The sequence below is a fragment of the Ranitomeya variabilis genome, chromosome 6 (assembly GCF_051348905.1).
Source record: "Ranitomeya variabilis isolate aRanVar5 chromosome 6, aRanVar5.hap1, whole genome shotgun sequence".
NCBI classification, from domain to species: domain Eukaryota; kingdom Metazoa; phylum Chordata; class Amphibia; order Anura; family Dendrobatidae; genus Ranitomeya; species Ranitomeya variabilis.
Window position 1 is genome coordinate 81859779 of NC_135237.1, and position 20631 is coordinate 81880409.

Consider the following 20631-nt stretch of genomic DNA (forward strand, 5'->3'; position numbering starts at 1 on the left):
CAACACAGACATAGCTTTCCAGTCGAGGACTGGGTTGTGAGATTGCAGCCAAGGCAATCCTAGCACCAAATCATCATGTAGATTATACAGCACCAGAAAGCGAATAATCTCCTGGTGATCCGGATTAATACGCATAGTTACTTGTGTCCAGTATTGTGGTTTATTATTAGCCAATGGGGTGGAGTCAATCCCCTTCAGAGGAATAGGAGTCTCCAAAGGCTCTAAATCATACCCACAGCGTTTGGCAAAGGACCAATCCATAAGACTCAAAGCGGCGCCAGAGTCGACATAGGCGTCCGTGGTAATAGATGACAAAAAGCAAATCAGGGTCACAGATAGAATAAACTTAGACGGTAAGGTGCAAATGGAAACAGATTTACCAAGCTTTTTAGTGCGCTTAGAGCATGCTGATATAACATGAGTAGAATCACCAATGACTTCGGGACAGAATTCTATCACACTGCATACTCTCTGGCGATTTCTCAGTGGACACCGCCAGATGGTGCACTGGTTTGCGCTCCCGCAAACGCCTATCGATCTGAATAGCCATTGTCATGGACTCATTCAGACCCGCAGGCACAGGGAACCCCACCATAACATCCTTAATGGCATCAGAGAGACCCTCTCTGAAAGTCGCCGCCAGGGCGCACTCATTCCACTGAGTAAGCACAGACCATTTACGGAATCTTTGGCAGTAAATTTCCGCTTCATCTTGCCCCTGAGATAGGGACATCAAAGTTTTTTCTGCCTGAAGCTCCAAATGAGGTTCGTCATAAAGCAACCCCAAGGCCAGAAAAAACGCATCCACATTGAGCAACGCAGGATCCCCTGGTGTCAATGAAAAAGCCCAGTCTTGAGGGTCGCCCCGGAGCAAGGAAATCACAATCCTGACCTGCTGTGCAGGATCTCCGGCAGAGCGAGATTTCAGGGACAAAAATAATTTGCAATTATTTCGAAAATTCTGAAACCCAGATCTATTCCCCGAGAAAAATTCCGGCAAAGGAATTCTCGGCTCAGATACAGGTGCATGACAAACAAAATCTTGCAAATTTTGTACCTTCGTGGCGAGATTATTCAAACCTGCAATTACACTCTGAAGATCCATTGCAAACAGGTGAACACAGAGCCATTCAAAGGAGAGAAAAAAAAAAAAAAAAAAATTTCAGCAGACTACTTATTTCTCTCCTTTCTCAGCCAAGGATTTTAACCCTTTAGTGGGCCGGTCAAACTGTCATGATCTCAATGGCAAGAGATCATAGCATCAGCATATATAGGAACTAGCTCTTGGAAGATGGAAACTGAGCTGACCATGAACTAAACCTAACGCACAACTAGCAGTGGCCGGGTAGCATGCCTACGTTGATTCTAGATGCCCAGCACCAGCCGGAGGACTAAATAAAGCTAGCAGAGGAAAATATTAGTCCTAGCTCACCTCTAGAGAAATACCCCGAAAGGAGACAGAGGCCCCCCACATGTATTGGCGGTGAATCAAGATGAAATAACAAACGTAGTATGAAAATAGGTTTAGCAAATTTGAGGTCCACTTACTACATAGCAGAAGACAGAAAGGACACTTTCATGGTCAGCTAAAAAACTCTATCAAAACACCATCCAGAAATTACTTTAAAACTCTGGCATTAACTCATAACACCAGAGTGGCAATTCCTGTTCACAAGAGCTTTCCAGACACAGTAACGAAACTACAGCTGTGAACTGGAACAAAAATGCAAAAACAAACATGGACAAGAGTCCAACTTATCTAGTAGTTGTCTAGGAGCAGGAACAAGCACAGAGAGGCTTCTGATAACATTGTTGACCGGCAAGCAACTAACAGAGCAGCAAGGTTATATAGCGACTCCCACATCTTGATGGGAACAGGTGAACAGAGAAGATGAAGACACCAGTTCAATTCCACCAGTAGCCACCGGGGGAGCCCAGAATCCAAATTCACAACAGCTCCCCATCCTGGTTCCAGTACCGTCAGCTGGTTCTGGGCAGAGCCTTTGGCTTAGGTGCCTCCCTCTGGGTATCCGAGTTCCACCAACGTCAGGTGGTCCTTGGTAGTGCTTTCAGGCACGGGTACCTCCTGCTTAGTAACCGGGTTCCAGTAACGTCAGCTGGTCCTCGGTAGTTCCATTGGCTCTTGGACCTTCGGCTACCCATCCGGGTTCCAGCACCGTCAGCTGGTTCTCGGCAGTGTCTTTTGCTCTTGTACCTTCTGCTCCCCATCCTGGTTCCAGTACCGTCAGCTGGTTCCGGGCAGAGCCTTTGGCTTAGGTGCCTCCCTCTGGGTATCCGAGTTCCACCAACGTCAGGTGGTCCTTGGTAGTGCTTTCAGGCACGGGTACCTCCTGCTTAGTAACCGGGTTCCAGTAACGTCAGCTGGTCCTCGGTAGTTCCATTGGCTCTTGGACCTTCGGGTAGCCATCCGAGTTCCAGTTCCATCAGCTGGTTCGCGGCATTTTCTCAGCCTTCTTGTACCTTCTGCTACATTTCCAAGTTCAAGAGACTAAACACGATGACCCGGAAGACCACCCCTAAGATGACGACGACACCAGAGACGACAACCACCGTGATGACGACGACCCTGGAGACGATGACCCTGAAGACCACCCCGATGACGACGACCCAGGAGACGACGACCCTGGAGACGACGAGGACCTGGAAGACCGAGAAGCAGAAGAACAAGAGGCTGCAGAACAAAGAGCAGAAGAACATTAAGCATAACACTAAATATCAGAGCAAAAAATATTATCTAAATTATAAGCAGAAGAAGACTAAGCAGTGTATGGGGGTGAGTCCGTTCCTCCTCGTGGTGCCCCTGGATAAAGCCTGATGCTGCAGGCCAAACTGAACGCGGACAAATGTAACTCTTTTGTGACAGGCAGAACGGAAGGTGTAATCTTCAAACTTTTATAGATAACAACTATGGGAATGCCTGTCACAAATAAGAATATGATGAAGAAGTAGAAAATGATGACGATAATAGTAAAATAAAAAGAATATGAACAATGTAACCAAAAAAAATAATAGGTAGAAGATGAAGAAGAAGATGAATAAGGTGAAGAAGTTGATGTCAAAGAAGCTGATGATGAGGATAATGAAGAAGAAAGTGTGGGAGAAGTAAAAAAGAAGGTGAAGGGCGTGGAAGTAGTGAAACATCAATATCTGACAAAATAAAAAAAAAATTAACATAGTCAAAATCTTTCTACCGCCGAACGTCATAAAAAAAAACAAAATCCTGCTATTCTATTACATTGGGCTAAACCTCTGTGCCTTTAATGTCTCCGCCACGTCCCCCAATACATCCTACATTATTCTTAGTTGTTTTCCTTCATGTAGAATGAACCTACAAGTTTATAAAGGGTTTATTTTAATTCCGATATTTTCGTCCCATTGACTTGCATTGGGATCGGGTATCGGTATCGGATTAGATCCGATATTTTGACGGTATCGGCCGATACTTTCCGATACCGATACTTTCCGATATCGGAAAGTATCGCTCAACACTACTCAGGAAGCAACACAGCAGAAAGAGAACATGCCCCCACCAAAGCTTAGGTTTCTCAGTGTGTGAGAAGTAAGGATACAGCTCTGACCTCCTGGTTTAACCCCCAATGAGGTTACTAGAAAGTGATGAAAAATTAGAGTTGTGATTACTCACACATTTCAGATATGATTCCCATGGAGGTGAAGGGTAACACAGCTGAGTCTACTTATGTCACATTACAAGCCTTCTATAAGCTCTCCTTTTCTCATAGCACTGTCAGCTCTGCTATACTGCCTCTCCCCTTATGCTGCCTGTCACACTTATGTCTGCTGTGCAGAAAGCATCTTTTGAGCATATCAGACATATGAGTGATTACTGACACAGCTCTGGACTGGCAGTGTAGGAAGATGGTCAGTACAGTAGAGCTGACAGTGACTGGGAGGGACACAGCTTTAGAGGGACAGTGAGAAATATGCTGCTGTGTATAGGAAATTGTGATTCTACACAATCAATAAGATCAATACTTATAACAGCAGCTTGGTCAGAAACTGAGAGGGAGGGAGAGGAAAGTGAGCAGCCAACGGCTGAATAGAAACTAATGGGCTGGAGAGCTGGTTGGTATGTTAAGAGTTAACTTCTCTCCTGAAATATAACTACTGCACAGACTAGGCCAGGGTCTGGGCAGGCACTGGTGGTCAGGTCCCATGGAAGCCGCTTGAACAATAAAAGCTCTCGTTGCTGGAGAATGATGTCAGATAAAAAAGGACATTGGTTGAAAACTTGCTTATTTTCATACTGTCTAAATAATTGAAGCAATTTAATATCTTGAGAATACTCCTTGAAGTCAAAGAAAAAACAAGCAAGCCCTCTTCAGGTTCTTAAAGAAGTACAGATCTGAATACCCTTGTCATCCTGTGATTCCCACACAGCTGTTATTGACAAAGGGGCGAATGGACTGAATGGCAGGAGACACAGATTAGATATTAGAAAAAACTTTTTGACAGTTAGGGTGATCAATGAGTGGAACAGGCTGTGATGAGAGGTGTTAAGTTCTCCTTCCATGGAAGTTTTCAAGCAGAGGCTGGACAGACATCTGTCTGGGATGATTTAGTGAATCCTGCTTCGAGCAGGGGGTTGAACCAGATGACCCAGGAGGTCCCTTCCAACTCTATGATTCTATGATTGAACATCAGGTTGACATAAAGTATTTGACGCTCTGCAATCTTAAATACAAATGTAAAGTTCTCAATAAATGTAGTGACTTATCAAACCTATTCTTGGAATACAATGGATTCCTGAAATATTGAACTATTGCACCCCAATAGCATTTACATGGGCATCTCAGTAATTTTCAATAACCGTGTGCCAGTTACAATTTTGCCGGTTAGTTTCCCAGTGGCACACATTTTCCCAGTCTCATCACTTTTATTTTTGCGTTTTAATCTTTTTTATGGAATATAATTACAAGAATGCGGAGGGCACCACTAAATATGAAAGTGTTGGGGCTCACCATGGACAGGAAAACAACAGATAATGACCAAGGAAAGAAAAGATCATGTCCATACAAATGGGAGCACCTCAAACAAATTACAGAAAAGTTCAAAAAAAGGCTTTTATTGATAAATGGCACAGCAATTAACAATTCACACAGAAAACAAGATTAAAAACATTTAAAAGTGCGATATGCAGCACAAAACTGCACAACAGTCATTTCCTGATATAGGGAAAATGACCAACCACATCCCTGCCCTCTCCCACTGAATAAATTGAAGTGCAATGACTGGAATATTATAACCAAAAAAACACTCTATGGTTAATAAATACAGGAGTGTCGATAATAAACCTTGAACTCTAAACACATGACTGAAAATATATATATATATATATATATATATATATATATATATATATATATATATATATATATATATATATATATATATATATATATACACCCAATATACACTTATGCAGGGCCCTTTTTGTATCACAGTACCAACTAGCCTGCAGAGTACGCCAAAAAGAAGGAATTACCCACAGATAAGCAGTGTATCAGATGGACATGGTAGTGGTCTGCGCTTAGACACAGGTATACATACGCCCTATGGATCCCATGGTAGGCCTGGCAAATACAGATCATGCGAGAGCAAATGAAAGAAAAAAGCAGTGGAAGGGAGGGAAAGGGATGTGGGGTACGAACCGAAGTTAGTTTCCCAGTGGCACACATTTTCCCAGTCTCATCACTTTTACAGTCATATGAAAAAGTTTGGGCACCCCTATTAATCTTAAGCTTAATGTTTTATAAAAATGGTTTCTTTTGCAACAGCTATTTCAGTTTCATATATCTAATAACTGTTGGACACAGGAATGTTTCTGCCTTGAAATGAGGTTTATTGTACTAACAGAAAATGTGCAATCTGCATTCAAACAAAATTTGACAGGTGCATAAGTATGGGCACCCTTATCATTTTCTTGTTTTAAATACTCCTACCTACTTTTTACTGACTTACTAAAGCACTTTTTTTGGTTTTGTAACCTCATTGAGCTTTGAGCTTCATAGCCAGGCGTATGCAATCATGAGAAAAGCTACTTAAAGTGGCCACTTGCAAGTTGTTCTCCTGTTTGAATCTCCTCCGAAGAGTGGCATCATGGGCTCCACAAAACAACTGTCAAATGATCTGAAAACAAAGATTATTCAACATAGTTGTTCAGAGGAAGGATACAGAAAGCTGTCTCAGAGATTAAACCTGTCAATTTCCACTGTGAGGAACATAGTAAGGAAATGGAAGAACACGAGTACAGTTCTTGTTAAGGCCAGAAGTGGCAGGCCAAGAAAAACATCAGAAAGGCAGAGAAGAAGAATGGTGAGATCACTCAAGGACAATCCTCAGACCATCTCCAGAGAGCTGCAGCATCAACTTGCTGCAGATGGTGTCACTGTGCATCGGTCAACTATACAATGCACTGTGTTTTTTTGCCGCCATGCATAACGCCTTTTTGTATTACCAAACAACTCAATCTTGGTTTCATGAGTCCACAGGACCTTCTTCCAAAAAGAAATTGGCTTCTCCAAATGTGCTTTTGCGTACCTCAGCCGACTCTGTTTGTGGCGTGCTTGCAGAAACGGCTTCTTTCGCATCACTCTCCCATACAGCTTCTCCTTGTGCAAAGTGCGTTGCATAGTTGACCGATGCACAGTGACACCATCTGCAGCAAGTTGATGCTGCAGATCTCTGGAGGTGGCCTGAGGATTGTCCTTGACTGGGAACACCTCAAACTGGGAACCATCAGGGATACCGTCCGATACTTGAGTCCCATTGACTTGTATTGGTATCGGGTATCGGTATCGGATTAGATCCGATACTTTGCCGGTATCGGCCGATACTTTCCGATACCGATACTTTCAAGTATCGGACGGTATCGCTCAACACTAGTGCCCATACTTATGCACCTGTCAAATTTTGTTTGAATGCAGATTGCACATTTTCTGTTAGTACAATAAACCTCATTTCAAGGCAGAAACATTACTGTGTCCAACAGTTATTAGATATATGAAACTGAAATAGCTGTTGCAAAAAAAACCATTTTTATAAAACATTAAGCTTAAGATTAATAGGGGTGCCCAAACTTTTTCATATGACTGTATTTTTGCGTTTTAATCTTTTTTATGGAATACTATCAAAAGTAGTGTAAAAATCTAAGCGTTGAACATCCACTGCCTCGCCCTGATCAAATCTTATTTCCGGAGACGTGCAGTGTGCATGCAATGTATCAATATATACAGGTTTTCTTGGGCAATGGATGGATCAAGTTATATTTTATCATCCTAAATGCTGTCATTGATTGCTTACCTCAGGCAGTGCCATAATGAAGTTATAGGCATTAGCTTCTTTCGCTGCAGCTTCAATTTCCTCATCAGTAACATTTTCTCTCCCGTATCTGATATTTTTCCTAATTGATGTTCCAAACAAAATGGGCTCCTGGCTGACCACTCCGATAAATTCTCTGTAATGTCTTACATTCAGAGATCTTATATCATGACCATCGACCATTACCTACAACAACACAACAGGCAATGTTTGATTTAGTGGAGCAACATAATCTTTTTTTTTCAATTTTAATTTCTAAAAATGGAAAATTGTAACTAAAAACCCTTATCTAGGAATTAAAGAAGAGTAAAATGTTATTACCGATCCTTCTTGAGGGTCATAAAGTCTCTGGAGAAGCTGCACTGTGGTGCTTTTTCCACATCCACTCTGTCCTACCAGTGCCACAGTCTGTCCTGATTTAACTTTTACATTTAACCCATTTAAAACCTTAAAAATAAATTAGTTTAACATTATTGTATTATATAATAAACACACACAAAAAAGTTTGAGCAATTTAGAATTTTTAAAGCGAATGTAAAAGCCTTACTATATATTGTTTGTGTCCATATTGAAATACATTCAGACTAAATGTACAATTCCATATTTTTTATAGTTTATAACCAGCTGCCAATAGTCTAAAAGAGCAAAAAAGTAACACTCATCTTTCCAAGCTCCCATGACGATGTTTGCATGGTGCCCTGACAGTCTCCGTCTGTAGGAATGTCCTATCGACATAAAAGAGATTACTTCTGTGGCCAGTTATTAAAGGGGTTAACCTATGAATAACATATTTTACCTGAATCCCTGGGGGTCCAGCTACTGTTACGGTTGAGCCCCCAACAGGCAGTGCTATTACTTAGCTTTGTACTACACAAAAGATGAGAAAGGCTGAATCCAGGCATTCAGAAAAAGAAACACAGAGTGATTCTGAGGATAGTATTATTTATTATCCATATAAAAAAGCATGTGAGTAAAAGAAAAAGGTAAAGAACTGAGGAGGCACATTACTGGTAGTGCAATTGTATTGAGGCCCATTTACACAGGTAAGCCTATTTTTTTTTTTTTTCTTGAATATTGGAGGATTTTTTCCTCTTTTTGTGGTTTTCACGAGGCACATTACAGCAGAAATGTAAGCCCAGACAATTGGGCTGCGGCACCATGGAGTCACTGTGCCGGACAGAATTCAATCTATTTCATACTAGACAATAGGTACTAAAAACAGAGGTGGGAGAAGGGGATCACTGATTCATAATACATTATTAGAACTTCACTAAAGCATCACCTATTAGAGTTTCTACCGTGTTTTGGGATAAGGACACCTTGTGTCCTTTGTTCACTTAAAGTGAATAATGGCCATTATGGAAGAAGCCAAACTATAGTTTGTTTTCACAAGCAATAACGCAAATTGGACAGATGTAAAATTGGTGCTTTAAACAGAATGTGCCTCAGAATTTAACCATCTTTAGATAACAGCAAAAAGAGGGGAGAAGCCAGCACTGCTGAAGGTCAAAACGCAATATCTAAAGTGCACATGCACATAATAAATTCTGACTGTATTTCAAATATGAGATATTTAGCAAATAATTGATCAATTCTTTGAGCTACCCCGCCACTTCACGGCAATCTCATAATGGGGCAGTCCTAACTCTACGTTTTTTATTTACATTGTGCCATTACGGCCTCCTAAATGTATAGAAAGTGAGAAAAAAAAAAAAAAAAGACAGACCACATTACATAACATTACATGACAAACTGTACCTGGAGCATTGACAGAATCACTCCCTTAGTGCCAGGAAGGCGAGCACGGATAAAGGCCGATCAGGTCCTGTGCGGACATATCAGATCTGCTCTCCACACTGCCAAACCAACACCAAAGTTAAAGGATGAAACTGGCTGAGACACAGCTGCCTAATTAACTAGAGCCTGAGGTTTGGAGGTGTGGAAGCCAGATCTGATATGTCCGTACAGGACCTGATCGGCCTTCACCTACGCTTGTCCTTCCTGGCACCAAGGGAGTGATTCTGAAAATGCTCCAGGTACAGCTTGCATGTCATAGTAAAGTAATGGTGTCTTTCTTTTTACGCTTTTTTTATACATCTAGGAGGCCGTAATGGCACAATGTTAATAAAATATGTAGCGTAGGACTGCCCCATTATGAGATTGCCGTGAAGTGGCGGGGTAGCTCAAAAAATTGATCAATTATTTGCTAAATGTCTCATATTTGAACTACAGTTAGAATTCAGTAGGTGCATGTGCACCATTTGTATTGCGTTCGGACCATAAGCAGTGCTGGCTTCTTCCTTTTTTTTTCTTTTACATTGGTAAGTGGCTGACCACCACTGTTGCTGCGCACGCTGGGTTACGTACGCCATTCTTTCTGTGTTCTCTGTGATTGATAGGCTGCTGTTCACACACACAGCAGCCCTGCCCTGCCTCAGGCTCTAGTTAATTTTGCAGCTGTGTTTGAGCCTGTCTCACCCTTTAACCTTGGTGCTGGTTTGGAGGTGTGGAAGCCAGATCTGATATGTCCATACAGGACCTGATCGGCCTTCACCTACACTTGTCCTTCCTGGCACCAAGGGAGTGATTCTGAAAATGCTCCAGGTACAGCTTGCATGTCATAGTAAAGTAATGGTGTCTTTCTTTTTACGCTTTTTTTATACATCTAGGAGGCCGTAATGGCACAATGTTAATAAAATATGTAGCGTAGGACTGCCCCATTATGAGATTGCCATGAAGTGGCGGGGTAATTGATCAATTATTTGCTAAATGTCTCATATTTGAACTACAGTTAGAATTCAGTAGGTGCATGTGCACCATTTGTATTGCGTTCGGACCATAAGCAGTGCTGGCTTCTCCCTTTTTTTATCTTTAGATAACGGTTTGGAATACAGTAGTCAATAATTTTTGGTAATCTGTGGCAGCAGAGTTGGATTTCTGACCTTCTGTTGCAACCAAATTGCTAATATCTCCTTAGTAAAAGATTTATACTGTTGCCCATCCTATTCCTTATGGCCACAATAAGATGAATGATGCCATTACCAGAGGTAAGGCTTTTGCAGACATAGGCAGTAGAAGTGCAAATCCTAACAGGAGGCTGGCTCCTTGTCAACATCTAACATCTCACAGTTACGTCTCTCAGCATGCCTTTCCCGTAGACATTGTCTCTAATCTTCAGTATGTCTTGGTAACTGAATAAAGGTCCTAGGACAAAGAGCAGTGTTTCCCCAAAAATGTATTTATAGTTGTTGAATGGAGCCATACTATCAGATGCACTGATGAGCCCAAGTCCTTGTTCCCCTTATATTGTATGTGTATGCTATGAATATATATATGTACTTCTTCTTGCCTTGCTGAGGACTGTTTTAGAACATTGTGCACACAGGACAAGGCCATCCACATATAATGATGTCATATTGGATAGAGATTAAGCCTGGTTGTATCCAGCCTTGGAAACTGGTTATCTTTTATGAAACTGAATTCTTGTTTTTTATTGTTGTAATCAAATCAATTTTAATAGGACAAAGACCACTAATGTTCCCTTTTCAAACCAAATGCAAGGCAAAAGTAAATTCAAAGTGTTAAAACCTCCTAAAATATAACATTAGGGCTTTGCTTCTTTCTCACGTTGCACAACAGGTCCACAGGTACAAAGACTAATTAAGTCATATCATGCATTGAATACAGTTAGACCAAAATGCTAATTATTCTTGTTGCAATAATTTAAGATATGCATGTCTGTTAGGTCCTAATGAAAATAAGATGGCTATTTGTGTGAATTCTTAAACAATAACTTGTAGTTTGCAATGGGAACTCTCTGGTGGCAAGGGTCAGAAGTTTAATTTAAAAGCCAGTTATACTGGTTTTACTACCAGTTCTTTGCTTGTTGTGATTCTAACCCTCCGTCACAACAACTACAACTGATCTGACAGGCGCTTCTCTTTTACTTTAATTTCTCCTTCCTCACCAGATTGTGAGGAAAGCCCCTCCCTCCAGGTAGTCTCCTGTCTCTTGAAGGTCTGTGAAACCTGATATCACAGTTGGATTTCAGAGCTTCAGGGGAGAGGATATAGCTGCACAGATCTCTCAGGCTCATTGTATGTGAATACGTCACATTCAGTAAGGTTGGTATTTTATGTTTTTATTCATCACAATAGTTTATTTAGCTTGTTTTATGAATGTATAGCACAAAATGTGAGGATATTTCATAGAAATAAGGGAGATTTTATAAAAGAAAGTGTGCTGCTCAGGCATATACAGTAGTTCCCTAACATATTCCTTCTCTTGCTTCAGATTATCTGCTGAAATGGAGAGGAAAATGTACAATTTATCCAAACAACTTGATGTTGAGGAAGTAACAAACATGCTGTTAGATGATAGAGACCTCACACTGAATGAGGATTTAGGAGAGGAAAGTGAGATTGATTCTCATGATGAGGTGGAAGAATGTGTCCTGGATTCTGAAACAGAGCAAGATGGTGACAGTGGTGAGGATGAAGAAGTTGGATCATATTATATTGGAAAAGATAAAAATACTAAATGGAACAAGAAGCCATTCCAGAAAAAACGTAGGGAACCTTTAAACATTATTACTCACCTTCCTGCAGTAATAGGAACTGCACGTAATGCAAAAACTGCAGTTGAATGCTGGAACAGTATATTTACAGATGACATTCTGGACTCTATTGTCACATATACCAACCAATATATAGACATTATAAAGGACAAGTACATCTGCAACAGAACCATCAAGCACACAGATGAAATAGAACTGCGTGCTTTTTTTGGATTACTGTACCTTGCAGGAGCTTATAGGGCAAATAGACAAAGTTTGGAGGAACTTTGGGGTAAAGATGGGGATGGAGTTGAAAAATTTAGCCTTGTTATGTCCATAAACAGATTCAAGATTCTAATTCGTTGCCTTCGGTTTGACGACAGAACTACCCGAACCGAACGCAAAACACATGACCGACTTGCTCCAATTCCTGATATATTTCAAAGATTTGTTGTAAACTGTAAACAAAGTTATTACCCTGGAGAGAATCTCACTATTGACGAAATGCTCCCTGGTTTTCGTGGTAGATGTGCCTTTCGTCAATATATTCCATCAAAGCCAAACAAATATGGAATAAAAATGTATGCCCTTGTTGATGCCAGTAAGACCTACACTTACAACCTGGAAGTTTATGCAGGAAAACAACCAGAAGGTCCTTACTGTGTGAGCAACAAACCCATTGATGTTGTAAAAAGACTGTCTGAACCCTTATTTGGATCGGGTCGCAATATTACAGCTGACAATTGGTTTACAAGTTGTGATCTGATTGATTATCTGAAAATTCAGAAGCTGTCATATGTGGGACCTGTAAGAAAAAACAAAAGGGAATTGCCGCCACAGTTTGTAAGTGTGAAAGAGAGACAACAGTACAGCAGTATTTTTGCATTCCATAATGGAAAGGCTTTAGTTTCCTATGTACCACATGCCAACAAAATCGTACTTCTTCTATCAACACTTCATGATGATGCTGCCATCGATCCTGGGACTGGGGCAGAAAAAAAACCGGAATTAATTACATTTTACAATGCCACCAAAGGGGGTGTGGATACAGCAGATCAGATGTGCTCCACTTTCAACGTCAGCAGAAACATCAAACGCTGGCCAATGGTCATATTTTTTGCTATGTTGAATTTGGGTGGTATAAATTCACAAGTGATTTATCTTGAAAACAAGCTTGAACCACTCCGTAGACGATTGTATCTGAAAAAATTGGCCCATGAACTAGTACTTGGAGAATACAAAAATAGATCAATGGCCACCTTCGTGTGTGCTAAAAACTAAGGAAATGTGAAATATGTGAAATGTGAATAGCATACTGGCTTATGAACTTTATGAACAAACACATGAGATTTTTAGCACAAGATTTGCAAACGTTGTGAGCCCATTCACCAAAACGTCAAGGTAATCTCAGATCGAATGGGTAACTACACTGACTGCCTGGTGTGAACACTTACCTATGGTATCTGAGCTGACTGCCTAATGTGAACACTTACCTATGGCTAATACCAGGATAAAGCCTACTTATATAGGAGGCTCAGAACCAACTGTGTTGAGATGTAATTAAAACCTGGAGAAGGGCGGGACGTTCAAGTCAGAAAATAGTATATAGTAAAATAGATCAACTGACCGAACAATATATATATATATAAATAATTTGTAGCCAAAAAAAGTCAAATACAAAAATAGATCAATGGCCACCTTCGTGTGTGCTAAAAACTAAGGAAATGTGAAATATGTGAAATGTGAATAGCAAATCTTGTGCTAAAAATCTCATGTGTTTGTTCATAAAGTTCATAAGCCAGTATGCTATTCACATTTCACATATTTCACATTTCCTTAGTTTTTAGCACACACGAAGGTGGCCATTGATCTATTTTTGTATTTGACTTTTTTTGGCTACAAATTATTTATATATATATATATATATATATATTGTTCGGTCAGTTGATCTATTTTACTAGTACTTGGAGAGCTACGCAGGAGAAGCGTGAAAACAATCGGTATCCCCTCTCGCCTTCAAGTTCAGCTAAAAAGGTTCCGCCCAGAAGATGATGGTGAAAAGTCACCATCTGCACCACCTCACAAAAGAAGGAGATGCACCACCTGCCAAACGGAAAGCGGAACCAGAAGGCTTTCAAATTATGAATGTCTCAAATGTCATAAAGCAATTTGCCTGACACATGCAAAAATGGTGTGTAATTCTTGCTATTTGCTCTGCAAGTGTGACTTTTCTGGGGAAACCTCAGCATCTACTTCTGATTGAATATGTTTTTAATAGTACTTAAGGTACCTTAAAATTAAGTTTGTGTTCAAAAATTTTCTTTGTACATTTTTTTGAGAGAGTCGAACTGGGGACTATTTGGCGGGAGTTTTGAAAAGTTTGTATTTCATAGTTATTAGTTTTATGTTAAGTAAATGGTTTTTTTGCAACTGATTATGTGTAGTCTCTTTTATTACATCCCTATGAAGGTCACTGATCACTTTTAGAGCACTGAAATTGCAAACATTAGATATTATAGGTATTTTTCCAGCAGGCGCCTGACAGGCACATTGTATGTGAACTCGTTAGTCCGAATATTGTATGTGACGGAGGGCTAAGGAAGGTTTACTTCCAAAAAAGGATTACTGCCAGCAGTTCCATAAACAATTAATGGAGAAAAGACTGAGCATGTGCAACTCTGCTCCCTACAAGACAGAGCTCCCTGCATTCGGTAACCAATTAAAGCGGACCTTTCACCAATTTTTTCATTTTGAACTGGACACACAATGAATAGGAGCTTCAGTGCAGAATAAAACATTTTTGTTTATGTTTATTAATTTCACTTCTCTGTTGTGGAGATATTAATAATCAAAGTATTTGGCACTTAAACTGTTATTTTTTTCAAGTCCATATGGGCATAACTGGAGAGATTTCACTGGAGGTGGCTGTTAGGTGTCAAGAACCCGCCTCTGTACAGGGGGAATCTCAAACCATCTCAGCTGCGGTCTCCCATTCTTCTCCAGCCGCAGTGGAGTCTGCTCAGTGGAGACGTCAGTCCCAGCATCTGGCTCAAGCTGATGCTGGACGACTGGTTACTGCTGCCTTTCCAGCTTCTGCCATTGTAGCCAGTACTGGGCAACGGCGAGCAGACGTGTTTTGGACTAAGTCCTGCTCTTCCCTTTCTGAGCATGCCCAGGGCAAGATCTCTCATTGGAGATCAAGGGTCACATGCTTAGATCCTGCAGCAAATTCCATTGGTCCTTTAGGAAGGTCCTGAAGGTGTTCTTCTTCTGAGGTTGACTCCCATTGGTCCTTCTGGGAAGGTCCTATTCTTGCTGCAGCTATAAAAGGTTTGCATGGCCATGCGCTAGTGTACATTTGGAATCGTGTGTGTGTTGATGAGTGCAAGTCATTCATTAAAATCCTCTCCCTTGTGTATGATTGTTTGCAAAAGGTGGATGCTTGCTGTCTAGCGCCCGACTAAGCTGTCAACATAAAGACAGACGATACAGCGTCTATTGCTGCAACCGCCAGTGTGGCGCCGTGCGCTTATAGAGAGCTTTCCTATCCCAAGTCTGGGTGGTTAATGGCGTCCGCCAAAGCGGCACAGCATGCACTCTTGTGCTTTAAGTTATATTTTTCTGTTACTTTGACACCCCAGTTGTGGTGTCGAGCGCAAGTGGTCTGAAAGTACTCTAATCCTGTGTCTTGGGATAGAGTCCTGAGACTCCTTGCTTGTGCTCTTGGTGCGGTACCGCGGCCCTGTGACGCAACAGGGTGAAGTTAACCCGTGTGTGGATCCACATTGTACTGCCATATAGTCCGTCATTACTCAGCAGCAGGTTCCATCTCTCCACGGTGGACCCCGGGCTGCGAACGCACCTTATAACATCTCTCTTATAATTTGGTGCAATCCGCTAGCCCTAACAGTGGCTACTTTCTCTTTTCGACATTGACCAATCATAAGCAGGCAGCAACACACTGGCGAAAGAAGAATATGCCCCCACAATAGTATTGACAAACAGTCTGCTCTCCTCACTGCATGAAATGCTGACGCACTGCAGATCAAAGTGTAAGTAACTGACAGCTTTCAGCTCTCATCTCTGGCAGCGTCATTATAAACACTTCTAGTAGCTCTCGTCTCACAGTGTTGCTAATTCTGCCAATCACACCAAGGCATCCACATACAAAGGGAAAAACACCTCCCCTTTGGCTTAGAAGAGACATAATGACACAGTCTGCTGTGGGGGAAGGCACAGTAAAGCAGATTTAGCAAAACAGATCTTGCTTTTGGTAATGGTAATATGTATTTGGTCCTGCTAATAAAACATATTTGAATTTGAGAGGAGAGTTACTAGAAGTGTTTGTAATGATGATCAAGGTTTGCTGTACTCCCCCCCACACTGACTGCCAGAGATGAGAGCTGTCAGCTATTCACACTCAGCTCTGCTGTGCTCCAGCAAAAGTTATCATTCTGCAGCGAGGACAGCTGTTTGTCATTGTTATTGCAGAGACAGTCTCAGCTTTCCCCAGTGTTTTAATGCCTGCTTATAATTATTTTGCCACAAAAAAAGGAAGAGGTACATACATCCAGTGAAAACTCTCTAATAGTGCCCCATTGGACGTAAAAAAAACTGTGTAGGTTCCAAATACTTTGACAGCTAATATCTTTGCAAAAGAGAGGTCAAATAAAAAAATATATATATATTTTATTCCACTCTGCAGCCACTATAATATTGTGTGTCTAGTTCAACACGAAAAAATTGGTGAAAGGTCGTCTGTAAAGTATTTTTCTGGTCTATCTCTTTTCTTAAATACTTTTCTACTGTAACCTCCTTTGCAAATACCTTTCCAAACTGATTTCACTGTGAGACAAGAAAGTTATGTAAGATATTTCCTATTACAATAATTGCGGCCCCAAAGTCACTTATTTGAATATAGCAGAAGTGATCATGGTTGACCATCACAATCCATGAGAGTCATGCACACTTCCACTCCATTTGCACAGAAGAAGGATCTGTGGGGGTCTCAACAGCTGGATCCCTACTGATCTTACATATATAATCTATCTTGCAGATAGATTATAGGTTTGATTTAAGGAACAACCGGTTTAACTGCAGAGAGCACCTCAGCACCTCATAGCTGGAGCAATAGGGGATCAGGTAGACATTAGAACAGCAAGTGATTAGTAAAATAACGAGTAATAATCCTATAATTTAGGTCATTGGCAGCTGTTTATACAAAATGTATGGGTTTGGACTAGTGATGAGCGAGTATACTCGTTGCTTGGGTTTTCCCGAGCACGCTCGGGTGGTCTCCGAGTATGCTTGGAGATTTAGTTTTTGTTGACACAGCTGAATAATTTACAGCTACTAGCCAGCCTGAGTACATGTGGGGGTTGCCTGGTTGCTAGGGAATCCTCACATGTATTCAAGCTGTCTATCAGCTGTAAATCATGCAGCTGAGGCAATGAAAACTAAATCTCCGAGCACTTACAAATACTCAGAGACCACCCGAGCGTGCTCGGGAAAACCCGAGCTACGAGTACACTCGCTCATCACTAGTTTGGACATAAATGATTCTGACAAGTATATAAAGCAGAGGAACATGAACCAGAGATGCAAAACATCTTAACTGACACATCTCTGACTGACGACTACCAAGTGCCTCAGATAATATTCTAATTAATAAGGCAGATTTTGCTCCTTTAAAAATCCAGAGATTCATATAAAGTGATGCAAACATTGGTAATTGTTCTTACCGGGACATTTGGTCGAGATGGATAACAGAAATGAATATTTTTAAATTCCACATCTCCTTTTATAGTATCTGGTTTGTATCCTTCTATGGAAAAGCTGTTAATAGCAGATCTCTAAAAATGATATGTAAAGATTATTATTTTGTTAGCGAATGTGGAGTATATAATCAAAATGATATAAGAGAAGAATCAAAGTTTAAAGATGCAAAAATAGAGATGGATACTATCAAATTGATGACTACAGTGATTATAGATCACAAACCAGGTGCCTCTATCTGGTGATAATAGGGAAATTGGTGGCTTGCAAGAATGCAATCTTTATCAAAAAGCTGGTGTTTCCCTAATAAAGGGTTAATTTTGCCCTGAAATCAGTAGCTTGAAGATTTTGTATTTTTACTACTTGTCACCAAGTCTCAAGCTATTTTTTTTTTTAATTGTATTCTTCTTCAACTTGGTGGCCACCAACCCACCATTAATTAACATGACCATGATGCAACGGTGGCAGAAAGGATCAGGAAAGGGGTTTGAGTGTAGGGGAGTTAAAACAGAAAACATCAGTGTCAGCATGGAGGCTTCCAATATAACTAATACGGCTTTATCGAAAGTGATGGAAGAATCATTTTGCCAGGTTTGAGAATTGCAATTTTGATAATCAGTGGAAAAAAATGTTTTCAAAAGATTCATAAATGTTAATTTAGTACAAACCACTATCCATTTTATGACAAGGTTTTTCTTTAGAGAGTCTTGAAATAGTTTTAAGGTTGGCTTTAGACATTTTTGCTATTGAATGGGCTAAGTTCATTAGTGAGAAAAAAAATGTCAACATGCTTTTGGCAATGTATTCTATGAATTAATGCTTTTTAACATTTGACAAACTAAATTCTTTTGTTCATGCCATTCTATACTCTAGTTTCAATTAATGTATGCTTCTTATTTACCTCGTCAATGACACGAAATATACCATAGGCTGCACCTCTTGCAATAGAAAATGCTTCAAGATGAGAAAATGCTTGACCAAGGCAATAACTGCTGATGACCACACTGAAGAAGACCTGTCGGAGAACATATGTTTTTTTTTTTACCAGTAATAGCAAAAAACTCTGCAATCAGCAAATTATAAAAGTATTTGCATGTGTTATGGTCAGTACTATTCAAGGTTTACAGAGACCTGTAGGCAGAGACCTGTAAATCCTGGGCAGCGGGAGGAAAGAAGCCATAGGGAACCCGCCTGTCCGACTAGTCTCTAGCGCTGATCGGTCCCCGATGGCTTTAAAAGTATGCTTTTCTCTGAAACGGCACAGCATTTCAGAGACAAACATGTATGGCTGAAATCATACAGCCAGTGATTGATACCTGCTGGCCGTGGATTGAGCAGCATTTCACAGCTGTCAGGTTCACTTTAACCCCTTTCTAAAAATTGCCATACATGTATGGTGAGTGTTGGGTGCTCTGGTGTGGAGCGAGTTCAGGATCTGAATGAACTACAGCAAGTTGTGTTATATAGCACCTGTCTCATAAAAGTACTATCACTTAGATGTAAGTAGTGCGATCAAAGGCGATGGATGCTAGTATTTTTGTTAACTTCACTATATGCCACAATATGTAAGCATTGTTGTATAACGTGCATGTGATAGCGATCGCAGGTGGATCTAAAAAATGTGAAACACAGTTTCTAAAAATTTGAAATCACCTAATTACAAAAAAGTATATTTCGTATAACCACTTCTATAAAAGTCTGACCTTTGAAAATATAAAATATTAACCCCTTATAGTAAATTCCACGAAGGATCTTGCATGAAAGAAGCCCTCACATAGCTCCATTACTGGAAAAATAAAAAAAAGAAGTTGTGCGTTGTAGATAATGGCAACATAAACCAAATTTTTTTTCCGTTACATAATATTAAATGTTTTACAAGCAGTAAAATATGACAAAAGCCTAGTAAATTTGGTATCTCCATTATCTTACTGACATGGAGAATCAAATTACCAGATAATTTTTTACCAGGCAATAAACTACGTCAAAACTACACCAAAAATCAATGTCAGATTTGTTTTAACAATTTCTTCATTTGTCTCCCAATTTTCAGTACAACATATAGTACGGTGAGTGGTGTTATTCGAAAGGACAACTCATTCTACAAAAAAACAAGCCTTCTCATGGCTTTACGAATGAAAGAAAAAAAGAATTACTCTTTCAAGAAAATGAGTAAAAAAATAAACCACAAACACAAAAATGGCTTCAGTAAGAAAGTTTGGACACCTTAGGAGGCTTTTATTTGTTTAGCATAAATGCTCATATTTTATCATTTATAATTTTTGCTTTTGCGTTTCACTGTACAAAGCTGGGTGCAGAGTGATATAACTGTGAATGAGCTCCTTCTGATAGCAGAGCTTGTAATTGTTATCTATCTAGTCCTTTTGGCTGATCTAAGACCACATCAAAGTTGAGCTGAACATACAGGAGTTTGGAATCTCATCGATGGATTTACAGTTTAAGTTTACCTTAGTTTCACATGATGTTTCAGAATAAACTGTTGTGTACAACAGGAATAAGTCTTTTTTCTGGCCATTAAATGACTTGTATTCTGTATTTTTCACCAGTTTTCCCTTGGAAGGTTTTATCTTAAATTTTCAATTGTCTCTAAGCTAGTGGGTGGAGGCTAACTGCTATAATGTTTCCCTTATACAGCACAAAGATACATGAAGCATTCATAATTTTCTGTGTAACTGTAGCACAAGTAAAGCTGCAGAAGCACAAAGAACATAGCACAGCAGTACTGAGAGATGTAGCTGTGAATACAACTCTGAGGTGGCATAGAACACGTAGCAGAATGCAGCAGCATCATTGGTTTTTGCTTCTCTCTCACTCCTTTTCCCTTTTTTCGCAGACTTCAGTAGAAACTGTAATCTGATTGCTCAGAAAGTTGGTAGTCAATTTTGCCTTAAGCAAGATGGATTTTGACGTTTTTTAAGTGAATG

The 20631-nt window shown here is 40.2% G+C and overlaps 1 protein-coding gene across 1 annotated transcript in view; it reads right to left on the reverse strand.

Moving 5' to 3' along the window:
- The window catches only part of LOC143781838 (ATP-binding cassette sub-family B member 5-like), a 183200-nt gene that overhangs the window by 49837 nt on the left and 112732 nt on the right, over positions 1-20631 (reverse strand). The window contains exons 10-13 of the mRNA XM_077268722.1: positions 18591-18704; positions 17656-17766; positions 7681-7806; positions 7342-7545 (exon numbers count right to left, since the gene is read on the reverse strand). Coding sequence (XP_077124837.1) covers positions 7342-7545; positions 7681-7806; positions 17656-17766; positions 18591-18704 — 555 coding nt within the window. The remainder of the gene's footprint in view (positions 1-7341; positions 7546-7680; positions 7807-17655; positions 17767-18590; positions 18705-20631) is intronic.